This window comes from Heptranchias perlo, chromosome 6 (genome assembly GCF_035084215.1).
Source record: "Heptranchias perlo isolate sHepPer1 chromosome 6, sHepPer1.hap1, whole genome shotgun sequence".
Taxonomy (NCBI): Eukaryota; Metazoa; Chordata; class Chondrichthyes; order Hexanchiformes; family Hexanchidae; genus Heptranchias; species Heptranchias perlo.
Window position 1 is genome coordinate 26605523 of NC_090330.1, and position 16490 is coordinate 26622012.

The 16490-nt window shown below is 47.9% G+C and overlaps 1 protein-coding gene across 2 annotated transcripts in view; it reads right to left on the minus strand.

The window, feature by feature from the left end:
* Positions 1-240: 240 nt before the first annotated feature.
* The window catches only part of LOC137322479 (uncharacterized), a 38670-nt gene continuing 22420 nt past the window's right edge, over positions 241-16490 (minus strand). The window contains exons 2-3 of one of the 2 annotated variants that reach the window (XM_067985398.1): positions 9327-9559; positions 241-2311 (exon numbers count right to left, since the gene is read on the minus strand). In XM_067985398.1, coding sequence (XP_067841499.1) covers positions 537-1904 — 1368 coding nt within the window. In that variant the 5' untranslated portion in view covers positions 1905-2311; positions 9327-9559 and the 3' untranslated portion in view covers positions 241-536. The remainder of the gene's footprint in view (positions 2312-9326; positions 9560-16490) is intronic. The other variant, XM_067985399.1, reaches the window with a different exon arrangement.

Consider the following 16490-nt stretch of genomic DNA (forward strand, 5'->3'; position numbering starts at 1 on the left):
AAGGATGATTGGAAGATTATGGCCAGTACCTCCGCAATTTCTAACCTTACTTCCCTCAGCAACCTAGGATGCATCCCATCCGGACCGGGTGACTTATCTACTTTTAAGTACAGCTAGCCTTTCTATTACCTCTTCTTTATCAATTTTTAGCCCATCCAGTTTCTCAACTACGTCTTCACTTACTGTGACCTTGGTAGCATCTTCTTCCTTGTTAAATACAAGGAATCTTACAACACCAGGTTATAGTCCAACAATTTTATTTTAAAATCACAAGCTTTCGGAGATTATCCCCTTCGTCAGGTGAATGAGTGAAAGATTCTCAAATCGCATAACTTATATTAGGCTGGGACAGCATCACACCAATCAAAAGGTGTCGTTGTTGTTCAAACAGGCCAGTCACGGAGAACAGCACGTCCCAGTACACTGGATATACATTGTGTCAATTACACAGACAGAAAGAAAGAGACCCAAATGGCAGAGAGAGAGAGAGAGAATATTAAAACACATAACTTTTTTTTCCATTTTTGCTGGTGGGGTTATGTGTAGTGTGACATGAACCCAAGATCCCAGTTGAGGACGTCCTCATGGGTGCGGAACTTGGCTATCAACTTCTGCTTGACGATTTTGCGTTGTCGTGTGTCTCGAAGGCCGCCTTGGAGAACACTGACCCGAAGATCAGTGGCTGAATGTCCTTGACTGCTAAAGTGTTCCCCGACTGGGAGGGAACCCTCCTGTCTGGCGATTGTTGCGCGGTGTCCGTTCATCCGTTGTCGCAGTGTCTGCATGGCCTCACCAATGTACCATGCTCCGGGGCATCCTTTCCTACAACGTATGAGGTAGACAACGTTGGCCGAGTAACAGGAGTATGAACCATGTACCTGGTGGGTGGTGTCCTCTCGTGTGATGGTGGTATCCATGTCGATGATCTGGCATGTCTTGCAGAGGTTGCCGTGGCAGGGTTGTGTGGTGTCGTGGACGCTGTTCTCCTGAAAGCTGGGTAATTTGCTGCGAACAATGGTCTGTTTGAGGTTGGGTGGCTGTTTGAAGGCGAGTAGTGGAGGCGTGGGGATGGCCTTAGCGAGGTGTTCGTCGTCATCGATGACATGTTGAAGGCTGCGGAGAACATGGTGTAGTTTCTCCGCTCCGGGGAAGTACTGGACGACGAAGGGTACTCTGTTGGTTACGTCCCGTGTTTGTCTTCTGAGGAGGTCTATGCGATTCTTCGCTGTGGCCCGTCGGAACTGTCGATCGACAAGTCGAGCGTCATATCCCGTTCTTACGAGGGCGTCTTTCAGCGTCTGTAGGTGTCCATCGCGTTCCTCCTCGTCTGAACAGATCCTGTGTATTCGTAGGGCCTGTCCATAGGGGATGGCCTCTTTGATGTGGTTGGGGTGGAAGCCAGAAAAGTGGAGCATCGTGAGGTTGTCCGTGGGCTTGCAGTAGAGTGAGGTGCTGAGGTGCCCGTCTTTGATGGAGATTTGTGTGTCCAAGAAAGAAACCGATTCTGAGGAGTAGTCCATGGTGAGTTTGATGGTGGGATGGAACTTGTTGATGTTATCGTGTAGTCTCTTCAGTGATTCTTTGCCGTGGGTCCATAGGAAGAAAATGTCGTCGATGTATCTGGTGTATAGCGTTGGTTGGAGATCCTGTGCAGTGAAGAAGTCGTGCTCGAACTTGTGCATGAAAATGTTGGCGTATTGGGGTGCGAATTTGGTCCCCATGGTTGTTCCGTGTGTTTGGGTAAAGAACTGGTTATCGAAGGTGAAGACATTGTGATCCAGGATGAAGCGGATGAGTTGTAGGATGGCGTCTGGAAATTGGCTGTTGTTGGTGTTGAGTACTGAGGCTGTTGCAGCGATGCCGTTATCGTGGGGGATACTGGTGTAGAGTGCCGAGACGTCCATCGTGGTGAGAAGTGTTCCTGGTTCAACTGGTCCGTGGGTGCTGAGTTTTTGTAGGAAGTCTGTAGTGTCGCGACAGAAGCTGGGGATTCCCTGTACGATGGGTTTCAGGATGCCCTCGACGTATCCAGAGAGGTTCTCACACAGGGTTCCGTTGCCTGATGCGATAGGACGTCCGGGTGTGTTGGCTTTGTGTATCTTTGGGAGGCAGTAGAAATCTCCCACGCGGGGAGTACGTGGGATGAGAGCACGTCGGATGCTTTGAAGGTCTGGATCGACGGTCTTGATCAGTTTGTTGAGCTGGTGGGTGTATAGTCCAATGAATTGAACCTTGCAGTTCTACAGAAGTGTTTTACGGGATGTAGGGACCACGGCACCTTCTTCCACACTTTCTGGGAATCCACTGGTGCCTGCATGTTTTGGTAAACAGTTATTGAAAAGATTGATCAGCGCAGAGGAATTATTATTAACGTTAAGCCTAAACACCATCCTCTGTTCCTCAAAATAGAGACAACTCCGTCTTTTCAAAATGATCTTTAATAGAATAATGGAATCCTGCAAGTGGCTACATGACAACAATTTAATTAAAGGGTGCAGATGCCATGATAAATCTTGATAGTGCGCCCTGATACTAGATTGCTGCTTAAAATCATGAATAATAGCATATTTCATTTTATTGATAATCCATACATATGCTGTCAATTTTACGAGGTAGTTTAATTCACTTCATTTTTGACTGGCTGTCAGAGTGGGTAGTGGCTCCATTGTGGAATGAGAGTCACTCCTGGGAATTAATAATTGTGATATTATTAATGCAGGATTAATGAAAAATAGCTTGCATTTAATTTCTGGAAAAGTCTGTTATGCAGACATACTTTAAAACGACAGTTCTTTGTCGTATACCCCTTATAATAGGCACAGCCTGCTGTTTTGTGATTTATTGGTGACAATGATTGATCATAAATGCATAATTAAAATAGTGAAATCTCCAATGTCAAGGCAAGAGGTAGACAGATGGGACTTGGGACAAAGTCTTTAATAGCAGGTCATACCAATAACAACAACAACTTGCATTTATATAGCGTCTTTAACGTAGTAAAACGTCCCAAGGCACTTCACTGGAGCGATTTTCAAACTAAATTTGACACTGAGCCACAAAAGGAGGTATTAGGACAGGTGACCAAATGCTTGGTCAAAGAGGTAGGTTGTAAGGACGTCGGAAAGGAGGCTGGAGAGGTAGAGAGGCAGAGAGGTTTAGGGTCGTAATTCCAGAGCTTAGGATCTAGGCAGCTGAAGGCACGGCCGCCAATGATGGAGCGATTAAAATCGGGGATGCGCAAGTAGCAAGAATTGAAGGAACGCAGAGATCTCGGAGGGTTGTAGAGCTGGAGGAAGTTACAGAGATAGGGAGGGGCGAGGCCATGGACGGATTTGAAAACAAGGATGAGAATTTTCAAATCGAGGCGTTCCGGGACCAGGAGCCAATGTAGGTCAGGGATAATTTCCAAAACTAAGGAAATGGTTTAATGGTGAGTACAGGTGGCAAACCCTTAAACACAAGAGAGGATGTAATGGAGAAATTGCAGGAGCTCAATGTGGATAAGACTCTGGGCTCTGACAACTTCCATCCCAGGTATCTATACCATGTCTCAAGCTATGCATAGATCTCCCTTAGCAATTCTTCCCTATTTCATTTGTGAACATGTTTGCAAAGTAGTGGTTTAGTATTTCAGCAATATCCCATTCCTCACTTAGCACCTCCCCATTGTCATTCCTTTCTGGACCAATGTCTCTCTGCTTGCCTCTGATATATTTGAAGAAGGCTTTGCTGTTCTCCTTTATGTTTGCAGCTGCATGCTGCCTGTGCTGTTTTTAGAGTCTCATCAATTTTCTCACATTTCTCAGCTTGTCTTTGAAAAACTCCCTATCCTATTTCTTTCCTGTGCATTTTAAAATGTTGTACACGTTCTGCTTCTCCAGCTGTTTCTATTTTATTTTGCGCATGATGTAATTCAGGGATAAATTGTTTTGCATTAAAGATAAATATCCCTTTAAATCTTACCTATTTTTTGTCCAGATCCTTTTCTCTAGATATTTCCTTCCATTTTAATTTTTTCATACATGCCCTCATACTCTCAAAGTTAGCTTGTTTAAAATTAAGCTTCTTTATAGGCTACGTTTTACATTCCATTCTTATCTCCACCCTGAAAGTAACAATATCAAGGTCACTAGTACACAGTTGTTCCCTTTCTAATACTTGACTTCTCATGATGCCTCCTCATTGCTCAATACCAAATCAAATATCACACTCTCCCTTGTAGTTTCCTGCATATGCTTTTTTAGGAACAAGTCCCTTATAACTTAATTAAATTCCCATTCACACACACATGTTCCCATTTGTATATCCCAATTAATGTAGAGAAGACTGAAATCCTCATGACGACCTAGCACTCATCCATTTGTGGCCTCCCATGGCATCACATCTATCTCCTTTAGATTATTTGATGGCTTAGAGTTTATTCCTATCTATAACTTTTCCATTTTCTGATTTCTAAGTCCAACAAAAAAAACTCAAGCCTGGAAATTCCACAGGGGTTCTCCCAATCTCCCACCCTAACATCAGTGGGAGACTGACGCAAAGCAGCCTTTTACACAATTTCTCTGCGGGTTCTAGCATCTCCCACCAATGTTACACCGAGAATCCGGGAGAACTACCCTCGAATTTTACAGCATTAATATCTTTGCCGGCTCATGGAGTGAATGTGGATTTGCTGCGAGCATTCAAGAGGGAGCTAGATGAGTTCCTAACTGTGGCTGATATCACAGCATACAAAAGGTAGGTGGGGTATTGAGTAATGTGTCTCTAGGCCACCGTGGTCTCCTAGAACCTGCTTGATCGTCTTCAGAGGTCGGAGAAGAATTTCTCAGATTTTTTCCCCCTGAATTGGCCTTGGGTTCTTTTGCCTCTCCCAGGAGATTATGTGGCTGCTGGTGAGTGGGGGAGTTGGGAGCTGATGGTGTTGAGTTGCACCATAATGGTATGAGATAGGCTTGATGGACCAGCTGGTCTTTTCCTGTCTGTCATTTTCCTACATTCATAATTCTAACATAAGAACATAAGAAATAGGAGCAGGGTAGGCCATACAGCCCCTCAGGCCTGCTCCGCCATTCAATAAGATGATTGCTGATCTTCGACCTCAGCTCCACTTTCCTGCCCGATCCCCATATCTCTTGATTCCTTTGAGTCCAAACATCTATTGATCGCAGCCTTGAATATACACAACGATTCAGCATCCACAGCCCTCTGGGGTAGAGAATTATAAAGAATCACTTCCCTCTGATTGAAGAAATTTCTCCTCATCTTAGTCCTAAACGGCCGACCCCTTATCCTGAGACTATGACCCCTAGTTTTAGACTCTCCAGCCAGGGGAAGCAGCCTTTCAGCATTTACCCTGTCAAGCCCTCTCAGAATCTTATATGTTTCAAAGAGATCACCCTCTCATTCTTTTAAACTCTACAGAGTATAGGCCCATTCTACTCAATCTTTCCTCATAGGACAACCCTTTCATCCCAGGAATCAATCTGGTGAAACTTCATTGCACCACTCTGAGGCAAGTAAAACCTTCCTTAGGTAAGGAGACCAAAACTGAACACAGTACTCTAGGTGTGGTCTCACGAAAGCCATGTAGAACTACTGCAAGACTTCCTTGCTCTTATGCTCCAACTCCCTTGCAATAAAGGCCAACATACCATTTGCCTTCCTAATTGCTTGCTGTATCCGCATGTTAACGTTTTGTGTTTCGTGTACAAGGACACCCAAATCCCTCTGAACACCAACATTTAATAGTTTCTCACCATTTAAAAAATATTCTGTTTTTCTATTCTTCCTACCAAAATGAATAACCTCACATTTCCCCACATTATACTCCATCTGCCACCTTCTTGCCCACTCACTTAACCTGTCTATATCACTTTGCAGACTCTTTGTGTCCTCTTCACAGCTTACTTTCCCACCTAGCTTTGTATCGTAAGCAAACTTGGATACATTACACTCGGTCCCATCATCGAAGTCATGAATATAGATTGTAAATATCTGAGGCCCAAGCACCGATCCTTACGGCACCCACTAGTTACAGCCCGCCGACCTCAAAATGACCTGTTTATTCCTACTCTCTATCCATATTACCCCCAACCCCATGAGCTCTTATCTTGTGTAACAACCTTTCGTGTGGCACCTTATCGAATGCCTTTTGAAAATCCAAATATATTACATCCACTGGTTCCCCTGTTATCTACCCTGCTAGTTATATCTTCAAAAAACTCTAATAGATTCGTCAAACACAATTTCCCTTTCATAAAACCATGTTGACTCTGCCTAATCATATTATGATTTTCGAGGTGCCCTGTTACTACATCCTTAATAATGGATTCTAGCATTTTCCCGACAACTGATGTCAGATTAACTGGCCTATCGTTCCCTATTTTCTCTCTCCCTCCTTTCTTGAATAGCGGTGTTACATTTGCTATCTTCCAATCCACTGGGGCCGTTCTAGAATCTAGGGAATTTTGGAAGATCACAACCAATGCATCCAGTATCTCCGCAGCCGCCTCTTTTAAAACCCTAGGATGTAGGCCATCAGGTCTAGGGGATTTGTTGGCTTTAGTCCCATTAATTTCTCCAGAGCTTTTTCTTCACTAATATTAATTACTTTAAAGTTCCTCACTCTCATTAGGCACTGGTATGTTTTTTGTGTCTTCTACTGTGAAGACAGATACAACAACATTTTTATCAGTTCCAGATAATATCTCCTTGAAAACAACACCACTCCATCCCCATTGTTCTTTCTCTGCCCATCCTAAAACACATGGGAGGTGAAATTGGGTGCTGTAGCAGCCGTTGTGTAGGCGCTACGTGGACTCTTAACCCCAAAAATGGCATCCAAGATGCGCATGCACACTTACGACATGAAGTGCACAGGACGCCATCTTGGTAAAGGCGGCTGTGTACGCACACCTAACAAACGTAGGGAGATTATGACGTAAATCAGTGTGCAATGCTGATTTGAAGCAGCCGGCAGCATTTTGGAACTCGATGCTCCATCCAACTCACTGCCTTAACCTCGCACAGCTGAACAGGCATGAAGGACCTCCCCCACCCAGCGCTATTTAAAGGGATCATGTAGGAGTTATAGGTTAGTTGCTGGATTCATTATTCTGGATGCTGATACAATTGTGCGTGTTTGTGGAAGTTTCCTAAACTTGAAGAAAGTTGCAATATTATATGGAGTGGTCTGGCTGGTCTTGCAGTACTGTTAGTAGCATTTAAAATAGTGTGCTGACGAAAGTTGCTTCCAGACATGGGTGGCCTGCTAGGGCTTCCTCTGAGAATTGAGCATGACTGGGAGTATGCAGAGAGGCTATGCAGAGCAGGACAAGCTGCTAGAAGAGGGAGGGGGAGGAGGAGGAGGAGGTAACAAGGTAGACAGGCCCAGTCTGCCCGAGCTCTGCGTGATCAGATTATTAATAAGCGATACCAGTAACCTCAACGACACCTCCCCATTCATCAACAGGCCCACACTCCGTGCCTTTCCTCTCCCACATGACCATCAAAATGTCCTCCTTATGATTACACAATGCTTCCTTCCTCAGCTTATCGCAGAAATGAAATCCAACACCAAATACAAATTCATAACCACATTTATAGATTTACACATGAAATGATTCAAATAAACTGATAAGGTTCACCCTTGTGCATTCCCTTAGTGCCTGTCATTCGTGTGCCTTTACCTTTCCTAGAGCTCCTATAACTTGCATCCCCAGTGGCTAGAGCATGGGTGGTGGAAGGCTCCTGACCTTCAATGAAGGAGCGTGCAGATGGCCCTTGGAGGATGACCTCGAGCAGCTCTGGGCCAGAAGGACCCAGCTTCAGACTGCACTATCTTGGCATGGGCTGCAACAGTCTGGCCTAGCTGGCTGACAGGCAACAGCAAGGACACTGGCGGAATGGCAGGGGTAGAAGCAAGAATGCTGCAGCCTCCCCCATAAACACAACATGTAAGTGAGCTATGCCCAGCAGCTCTGAGCCAGGGTGGCTTTAGGGCCACCACAATTGGCCCAGATACCCTGGGGATAGTTAAGGGCAAAGTCAGCCAGTGATTCCTGGAAAGTGCATGTGTGTGGATATTAGATGAGGACAATATTGGGCTCCACACTCGACTAGCTTGCTGCTTGTCTGGGCTCACGCCTGAAGAATGGTCACTTCAGGGAGGCATTGAAGGCTGGCTGGCAGCTTTGCGACTGTAGAAAAGAATCAGATCTCTGAGGAAGAAAAGAAAGAGCAAAACGATGGTGGAGAGAATGACTGAGGTTTGAAACCCCTGCCCCTGAGTTGCTGATCTCCGGGGTGCTGCTGTAGTGAGCTGCTGTGGGGAAACCAAGCACTAATGTACATACAGGAGGCAGTCTCGAACTGAGAGTCATTGCCAGACTGCGGCTTCACATCTCCTGCTTGCTGGCATTGATGGAAGCCTGAGAGTAGGTTACCCAGCCTATGAGCCACAGGTGGTATGGCCTCACAAGGAAAGAAGAAATGGGATAAAAATGGTTTTCATGGTAAAAGCTTTGTGTGACTGGAGGGATCAAGAACCAGAAGACATAGATTTAAGGTGATTGGCAAAAGAATCAAAGGCGATATGAGAAAAACCTTTTTTAACACAGTGAGTGGTTGTGATCTGGAATGCACTGCCTGAGGTGGTGGCGGAGGCAGATTAAACTGTGGCTTTCAAAAGGGAGTTTGATAAGTACTTGAAGGGGAAAAAATTTGCAAGGCTACGGGGATAGGGCGGGGGAGTGGGACTAGCTGGATTGCTCTTGCAGAGAGCTGGCACGGACTCAACACACCGAAAGGCCGCCTTCCGTGCCATAACCACTCTACGGTTCTATCCTAAGAGAGGACAGCAGGTTCGTCTTCCAAGGCGCCACTGCCACTCTCCCGGGGTGGCACCTCAGCAACCCTGGTGATCTGCTGGAAAAGAGATTGCTGGACTGCTGTGAACCCCTGGAAGTCCCGTTCCACAGTGGAACACCAGAGCCATGATAGCAGCAGTCTGAGCTTCCAAAGCAGCAGTCAGATCTTTGATGGCAGATGTTTGTGCTGCAATGGAAGCTGTGACATCGATCATCTGACGTTGCATCATAGTGGGTTCCACAGGTGAGCATGTGGGAAAGGATGGGCTCCAAGTTCTGCACAAAGCCCTGGGCCAAGTTGGAGCTGGACTCCTCCATGCCCCTTGACATGGTGCACTAGAAAGCCTACGCACAAAGAATTTGGCTGTATTTGGTTGTACGCCCATTAGCTGCCTTCTGTAGCCTGGCCCATTAAAGTCATCATCTAACTCCTCTACAGCAGAACTAGTGTGACCTCACCTTCCGACAAACTGGCACCTGCGCTATCCGTTCCTTGCGCCCTGGCTCCTGCGCACTTGTGCCCGGTGTCTCAACATGTGCAGATCCCTCCCCTATCCTAGCCTCTAAAGTACGTGCAATGTCAGTATCTTAGCTGGTGGCTGAGAGTGTAAGATCAAGTGACGGTGTGTCTGCATCATCAATGTCATCTTCCTCTGCTTCCTCTGATTGTGCTGGTTCCAGTTCTTGGGTATCTGAAATGACAAAGGGACATGGGTTGAGTTGTGATGGGGGAAGAGGAGAAAGTAAGACATGAGTGCTTACATCATCTGCAGCACGTGAGTCAGAAAAGATTGTGGGCTGAGAGAGAAATGGGGAGCGAGAAGGAGAATTAGGTATGCAGAGACCCTCATCATCGATAAATCCAGCACTGCCAGTGGCCACGGCCTCAGCGACGGCCCATCCAATAATGGATAGCACTGTCTCCTCAATGGGGGTGAGGACGTGTAAGCATGCCTATCCTCCCCCAGGTCTTTCTTGCTGCCGGGTGCTGTTTTTTAAAAAATTCGTTCATGGGATGTCGGCGTCGCTGGCAAGGCCAGCATTTATTGCCCATCCCTAATTGCCCTTGAGAAGGTGGTGGTGAACCGCCTTCTTGAACCACTACAGTCCATGTGATGAAGGTTCTCCCACAGTGTCATTAGGAAGGGAGTTCCTGGATTTTGACCCAGCGACGATGAAGGAACGGCGATATATTTTCAAGTCGGGATGGTGTCTGACTTGGAGGGTGCAGGTGGTGTTGTTCCCATGTGCCTGCTGCCATTGTCCTTCTAGGTGGTAGAGGTCGTGGGTTTGGGAAGTGCTGTCAAAGAAGCCTTGGTGAATTGCTGCAGTGCATCATGTGGATGGTACACACTGCAGCCACAGTGCGCCGGTGGTGAAGGGAGTGAATATTCAGGGTGGTGGATGGGGTGCCAATCAAGCGGGCTGCCTTGTCCTGGATGGTGTTGAGCTTCTTGAGTGTTGTTGGAGCTGCATTCATCCAGGCAAGTGGAGAGTATTCCATCACACTCCTGATTTGTGCCTTGTAGATGGTGGAAAGGCTTTGGGGAGTCAGGAGGTGAGTCACTCGCCGCAGAATACCCAGCCTCTGACCTGCTCTTGTAGCTACAGTATTTATATGGCTGGTCCAGTTATGTTTCTGGTCAATGGTGACCCCCAGGATGTTGATGGTGGGGGATTCGGCGATGGTATTGCCGTTGAATGTCAAGGGGAGGTGGTTAGACACTCTCTTGTTGGAGATGGTCATTGCCTGGCACTAATGTCACTTGGCACTTATCAACCCAATCCTGGATGTTGTCCAGGTCTTGCTGCATGCGGGCACGGACTGCTTCATTATCTGAGGCGCTGCGAATGGAACTGAACACTGTGCAATCATCAGCGAAGATCCCCATTTCTGACCTTATGATGGAGGGAAGATCATTGATGAAGCAGCTAAGATGGTTGGGCCGAGGACACTGCCCTGAGGAGCTCCTGCAGCAATGTCCTGGGGCTGAGATGATTGGCCTCCAACAACCACTACCATCTTCCGTTGTGCTAGGTATGACTCCAGCCACTGGAGAGTTTTCCCCCTGATTCCTATTGAGATCTTTGTGTTTACACTGAAAATTCTTAATTTCCACTTAGAATTCTCCTATTGACACATATTTACCAACTTTTCAGACCCCTTCATGCTGACACCATCAGGATTTGGAGGGGGGGGGGTGGCGGCTCCATGGCTGCATTCACCACTGCATCCGAGGACAAGCAACATCACCATCCTCACCAGGCACAGCGTGCACTTCTGCCACTTGGAGCTCCACAACACAGTGCTGCGCCGCAGGCACCTGCACAAAAGCACAGAGGGCAACAGAGAGAGCGACGTCGCAGGAAGCACTACCCTCGCCAGAGGGCCCACAGACCGAGGCTCAGCTTCCTGGACCTCTCTGAGGAGCAGTACATACGGAGGCTGAGAGTGTGTCGCCAGATGGTCACAGACATCTGCAGCCTCCTTCATGCAGAGCTGCTCCCAGCTGGGCCTGGCGGTATCTTGTTACCCCTCACTGTCAAAATCATTACTGCCCTCAACTTCTTCGCCTCCGGATCATTCCAGGGTGTCACCGGGGACATTGCCGGGGTCTCTCAGTCATCTGCACACAAGTGCATAAGGTAGATCACCGACTGCTTGTTTCGCAGGGCCTCGCACTATGTCACCTTCCCCGTGGACGACCTCAGCCAGACAGAGAGGGTAGAGGGATTCCACTCTGTGGCTGGCTTCCCACGGGTACAGCGTACAATCGATTGCACCCATATAGCTATAGCAATCCAAGCACCTCCACATGAGCCAGGACTGTTCATCAACAGAAAGGGGTATCGCTCCATCAACATTCAGCTAGTTTGCGACCACTACAAAAGATTCCTTCACGTATGCATCAGATTCCCTGGCAGTTGCCACAGTTCCTTCATCCTGAGGGAATCCAACTTCCCGGGGCTCTTCCATGCACCGAACACCCTTAAGGGCTGGCTCCTCGGCACATGTGGCTCATGACACCTCTGAGGAACCCCATCACCGAGCAACAGCGTCTATACGACGACAGCCACATCGCCACCAGGTCTACAATTGAGCATACTATAAGGCTGCTCAAGATGCAATTTAGGTGCCTTGATCGTTCTGGGGGAGCGCTTCAATACGCACCAGACGGAGTGGGACGCATTATAGTAGTGTGTTCTGTCCTGCACAACATGGCACAATAGAGAGGGGTGCCTCTTGAGAAGGCCACATCCACATCTGCCATCCACATTGAGGAGGAGGAGGAGGATGATGGTGGTGGTGATGAACTCATGGCCAGAGCAGCGGCTCACCTGGCTGCTTGTGAGGCCAGGGAGTCACTGATATGCGAACGGTTCTCCTAGCATCAGAAAGCGTGAAGAGTCCAGTCCTCAGGCCATCTGGAAAGAGCAGCATCAATACCAGCCACCCCCTCCCCCGTCCCTGCACAAAACAGTCCTGCAACTACACATACGCCCACTGTCAAGTGACCCAATGGGTGGCATCAAGTGTCGCCGTTCATGGTGAAGCTCATGAAAGGGTGCCATGACAAAAGCTAGTCAAGAATGGGCAAGACGTGGCAGTAGTGGTGAGAATGATAACATTTAATAACAAAAAACAAATATAAATGGAAAACATGACAACCTGTCAGACACCCTCGTGCATACCCTTTGTGCTCACAAAACCTTAGCCTCTCTCTTCCTACCGCTTCTACATGATGTTAGGAGAACCGTTCACATATCAGTGACTCCCTGGCCTCACAAGCAGCCAGGTGAGCCACTGCTCTGGCCATGAGCTCATCATCCTCCTCCTCCTCCTCAATGTGGATGGCAGATGTGGATGGGGCCTCCTCAAGCGGCACCCCTGTGGCTGCAGCAGAGGTATTAGCAGGTTGCTCATATTCTTCCCCTGACTGCTTAGATGCTTTTGGCCTATGCCCTCTGGGTTTTGGTGCTCGTGAGGGCCCCTCCAAAGACTGCTCCACCTGCACCTGTGCAGGGGCTGACTCGGCCACCTGGAGAGGAGGCAGCATTGCAAGTACTGGTTGAGAGGGGGGCAATGGGTCAGACGTGGGAGCGCTTTGAGTGGCGTCCCCACTTCCTTGTCCCCTGTCGCCATCATCCCTCCCCTGGGCCAGGACCACATCACTCCTATCACTCTGCTGGACAACAGTTTGGAGGACATATGTGATGCTATGTAAGGCCAGTGCTAGTGTATCTGTCTGCCTGTTTAAAGCGGCAGAATGTTGTTCACCCAGAGTCCGAACGACCGTTGTCAGGGCCAGAACGGACTCATTTGTGAGCCATACTTGAAGCTGAATGGAGGCTGCCATTCTCTCCGTCGCAGACATTCCCACACTTACCTGTGCCGCCATTCCACTAATGCAGGAGTTGGACTCCTCCGTCCTCTGCACTATTGTGGAGAGTTTGCGTGGCACATGTTCCAGTACCTCGCAAATGCGCTGCTGTCCCTTGATCATTCTCCTTTTAAAGGATGGCCCCTGGGGTTCAGCATCTGCATCCAGCTGAGCAGAGCCTGGAGAGGGGTGCGCCCACCGACGCGGATTCTCCGCAGCTGCCCCTGCCACCTGTGTCTGCTCGTGCTCAATTGTGTGTGGTAACTCACTAGGTGCCAACCCGACTGACTGACTGACTGACTACTAGGACCCACCGAGGTGTGAGTATCTGCGCTGGTGGATGGCTCGCTATGATGTGACAGTGCACTCTCAGATGCCGGGAGCTCCTCTGAGGAATCGCCATCTGCCATCATTGGGGTCGTTAAAGGGCCTGTAAGAGAACAGAAGGCAATATTAAGCATCATCACAGATATGTCATGTTGCGATGAGCATACTGAGGTTTTCAACATGGCAAGCATTGTTAACATCAATTCATGTTGTGTGTGATGAATGTTAAAGTTGTGTCACCAGACATTTGTGGGGTGCCAGTCTCGGCGTCCCCGATGGACAGGCACTCGAGGGTGCGGCTGATCTCCACCGACTCCTGCTCCACGTCTGTGAGGACCACTATTTGCTGTGGCCCCCCTACAGTCCTCGCCCTCTCACGTACATTTTGCGCTCTCTTCTAGAAGGGGAGAAAGTACAGACGTGTGAGTGAGTGATGGTGAAGTAGCCAGCTGATGAATGCATTGCTTTGGGTAAGGCTGACCATGAAACAGATGCATCAGAGGATGAGTATGAGACAGATTCATCACATTGGATGAGGATTGGGGTGAGTGGTAATGGTGGGGTGACAAATGGGGAGGTGAGGAAGTGCAGGTAAGTTGAGGATGACCCTTAAATGGGTGTGAGGAGTGATGTGATGGAGTAGTCTTGGCAGTGCAGGATGAGTTGCGGGGTGGGGGCAGTGATGTGGAACACGGAATGCAGGAGAAAGAGTAAGTGGACTCATTTTTGCTGACCTAGTTAGGTCATTGAAGTGCTTCCTGCACTCCTGCACTGGACCCAGGTGCGAGAGATATTGCTGCTACTGATGACCTCCTCTGCCACCTCAAGCCAGGTCTTCTTGGTGGCAGAGGCAGGGCACTTCCCTCCGTCCGTGAGGTAAAACACTTCCCAGCTCCTCCTCCTGGCCAGTAGCTGCTGAAGTGAGGCATCATTAAACCTTGGAGCAGCCTTGCCCCTGTGCTGCTCCAGAGTGCCTTTTTGGTGTTTACTGCAGCAAAAGCCTTTGGAGTAACGGCCTTTTAAATAGAGCCGCTCCAGCTGATAGCCTGTCATGTGGGTGCGCAGTCCACCCACTGTGCAGCTTTCGGACGGCAAACCCGGAAGCCACATTAAGGGCCACCAATTAACTTGCGATTGCGTGGGGAACGGTAAGATTTTCGTCGATGGGTTACCCACACGCCCATTTAACCCCCCCCCCCCGCTGCCATCCCGCCGCCCTTTGAAAATCAAGCCCAACGTTTCAGGTCGATGACCTTTCGTTTATATAGCCTTCGCTTGACCAGAAGTAATCTCAATGTCCCAATAAAGTGAAACTCTCTTTTTCTATACCATGTCTCAAGCTATGTGTTGATCTCCCTTATCTGTCTGTCTCTCCCTAACTGGTCCCATGCATGGTATGGAGAGTAATATGAGATTACAACCCTGGAGGTCCTTCTCTTTAATCATTCATCTGCCTCTTAAAACTCCTCTTGCAGTATCTCCATCCCACTTTTCCTATATCGCTGATTCCCACATAAACCACAACATCTGCCCATTCACCCTCTTTTTGCAGAATCTCCTACCCACTGGGTTTAATCTCAAACACTGACACCTGGGAAGCAACATACCATTCAGGACTCTCGGTCACTGTTGTATAAGTGGTTTTCTATCCCCCTAATTAAAGAGTCGCATAGCACTATATCTCACCTGTTTTTCTATTTTCATTCTTCTCCCTTGCTGCCTGAAACATTACATTTCCCTGTAATTCCATCTTTGTTCATATCCAGCACTTAGAACATTTTGACAATTCCAGTTTCTCAGGGGCTTCGTACTCGTCCCTTTTCTTCCTGTTTGTCCAGCAGACAGTCACCCATTTCTTCATATCTCTTGGACGAAGCCACCTCTCCATGAAGTGGTCACCCACAGATAAAGAATCTTCAAGATACCCTTGCATAAGTTACTTGATCTCACAATTTCTCTGATTCCAGTGACTGAACTAACCAACCCTTTATGCAGGCATACTTTCCCTGGTTACTCTGTGGATTCAGGATGGCTCACATCCTGCATCAACAACTATTATTTGTTTTCTTTTTTTTTGATTGCCCTGACTTAACTTCTCCCCAGCCCTAACTCTGGTCACATAAAGATCTTACCTACTCTGCCAAGATCTCTCTCACAGTAGTTCTTAAGGCAGAAACCAATTCCTCACGGGAAACCAATTCGCAACCCAGTCATGTTTGATTCAATTGGTTGGTCATACTTTGAGAATTAAGCAGTGTGGTGAAATTGAGCAGCTGTGCCAAACTCCTGTTGCTTTCAGTGAGAGAGGAGATAGAAGTGTTGGCCATGTTAATCCAATGCATTAGTCATCTGTTTGATACATGTGTGGCTAGCTTATTGTCTGATACTTCATTTGCTCCCTATGCCATCCTAGAAGTCAATGGAGCAGAGACGATGCAGGAAGTGGTGACCTTGCTAGCAACTAGCAATTCTGTTCCAGTGTTGGGCGTTGACTACAGGTATCCATGCAACTGATGGTACATCTGTGCAACTGGCTTGCTGCTGACCTGGATCTTGTGGAGCCAGTTGCCCTCGGTCATTGCCAAGTAGGTGTACCAATGCCTGCTTGTGAGGCCAGGGAGTCACTGCCAATATGGTTGCTGGGCAGAATGGTGGGCATCATACCAGTTCTGTGCCTGATAATCTCTTTGGCATTCTTTCTTTCATCATATCCACTTCAACCAAGAAATAATGTAATTTGGGCACTTTCAAAGCAACCCTCATCACTAATGTTCAATTGTTCTGCTAGCTTGTATGGCCCTCTGTAGCACACAGTTGGATGTTTTCTTGATCCCTGAGCTGGAGTGAACATTTGTGTTCTCACAGACCCCTTTTATATCTGCTCCTCTTTTATCATTTTCTTGTTCTAATGAAG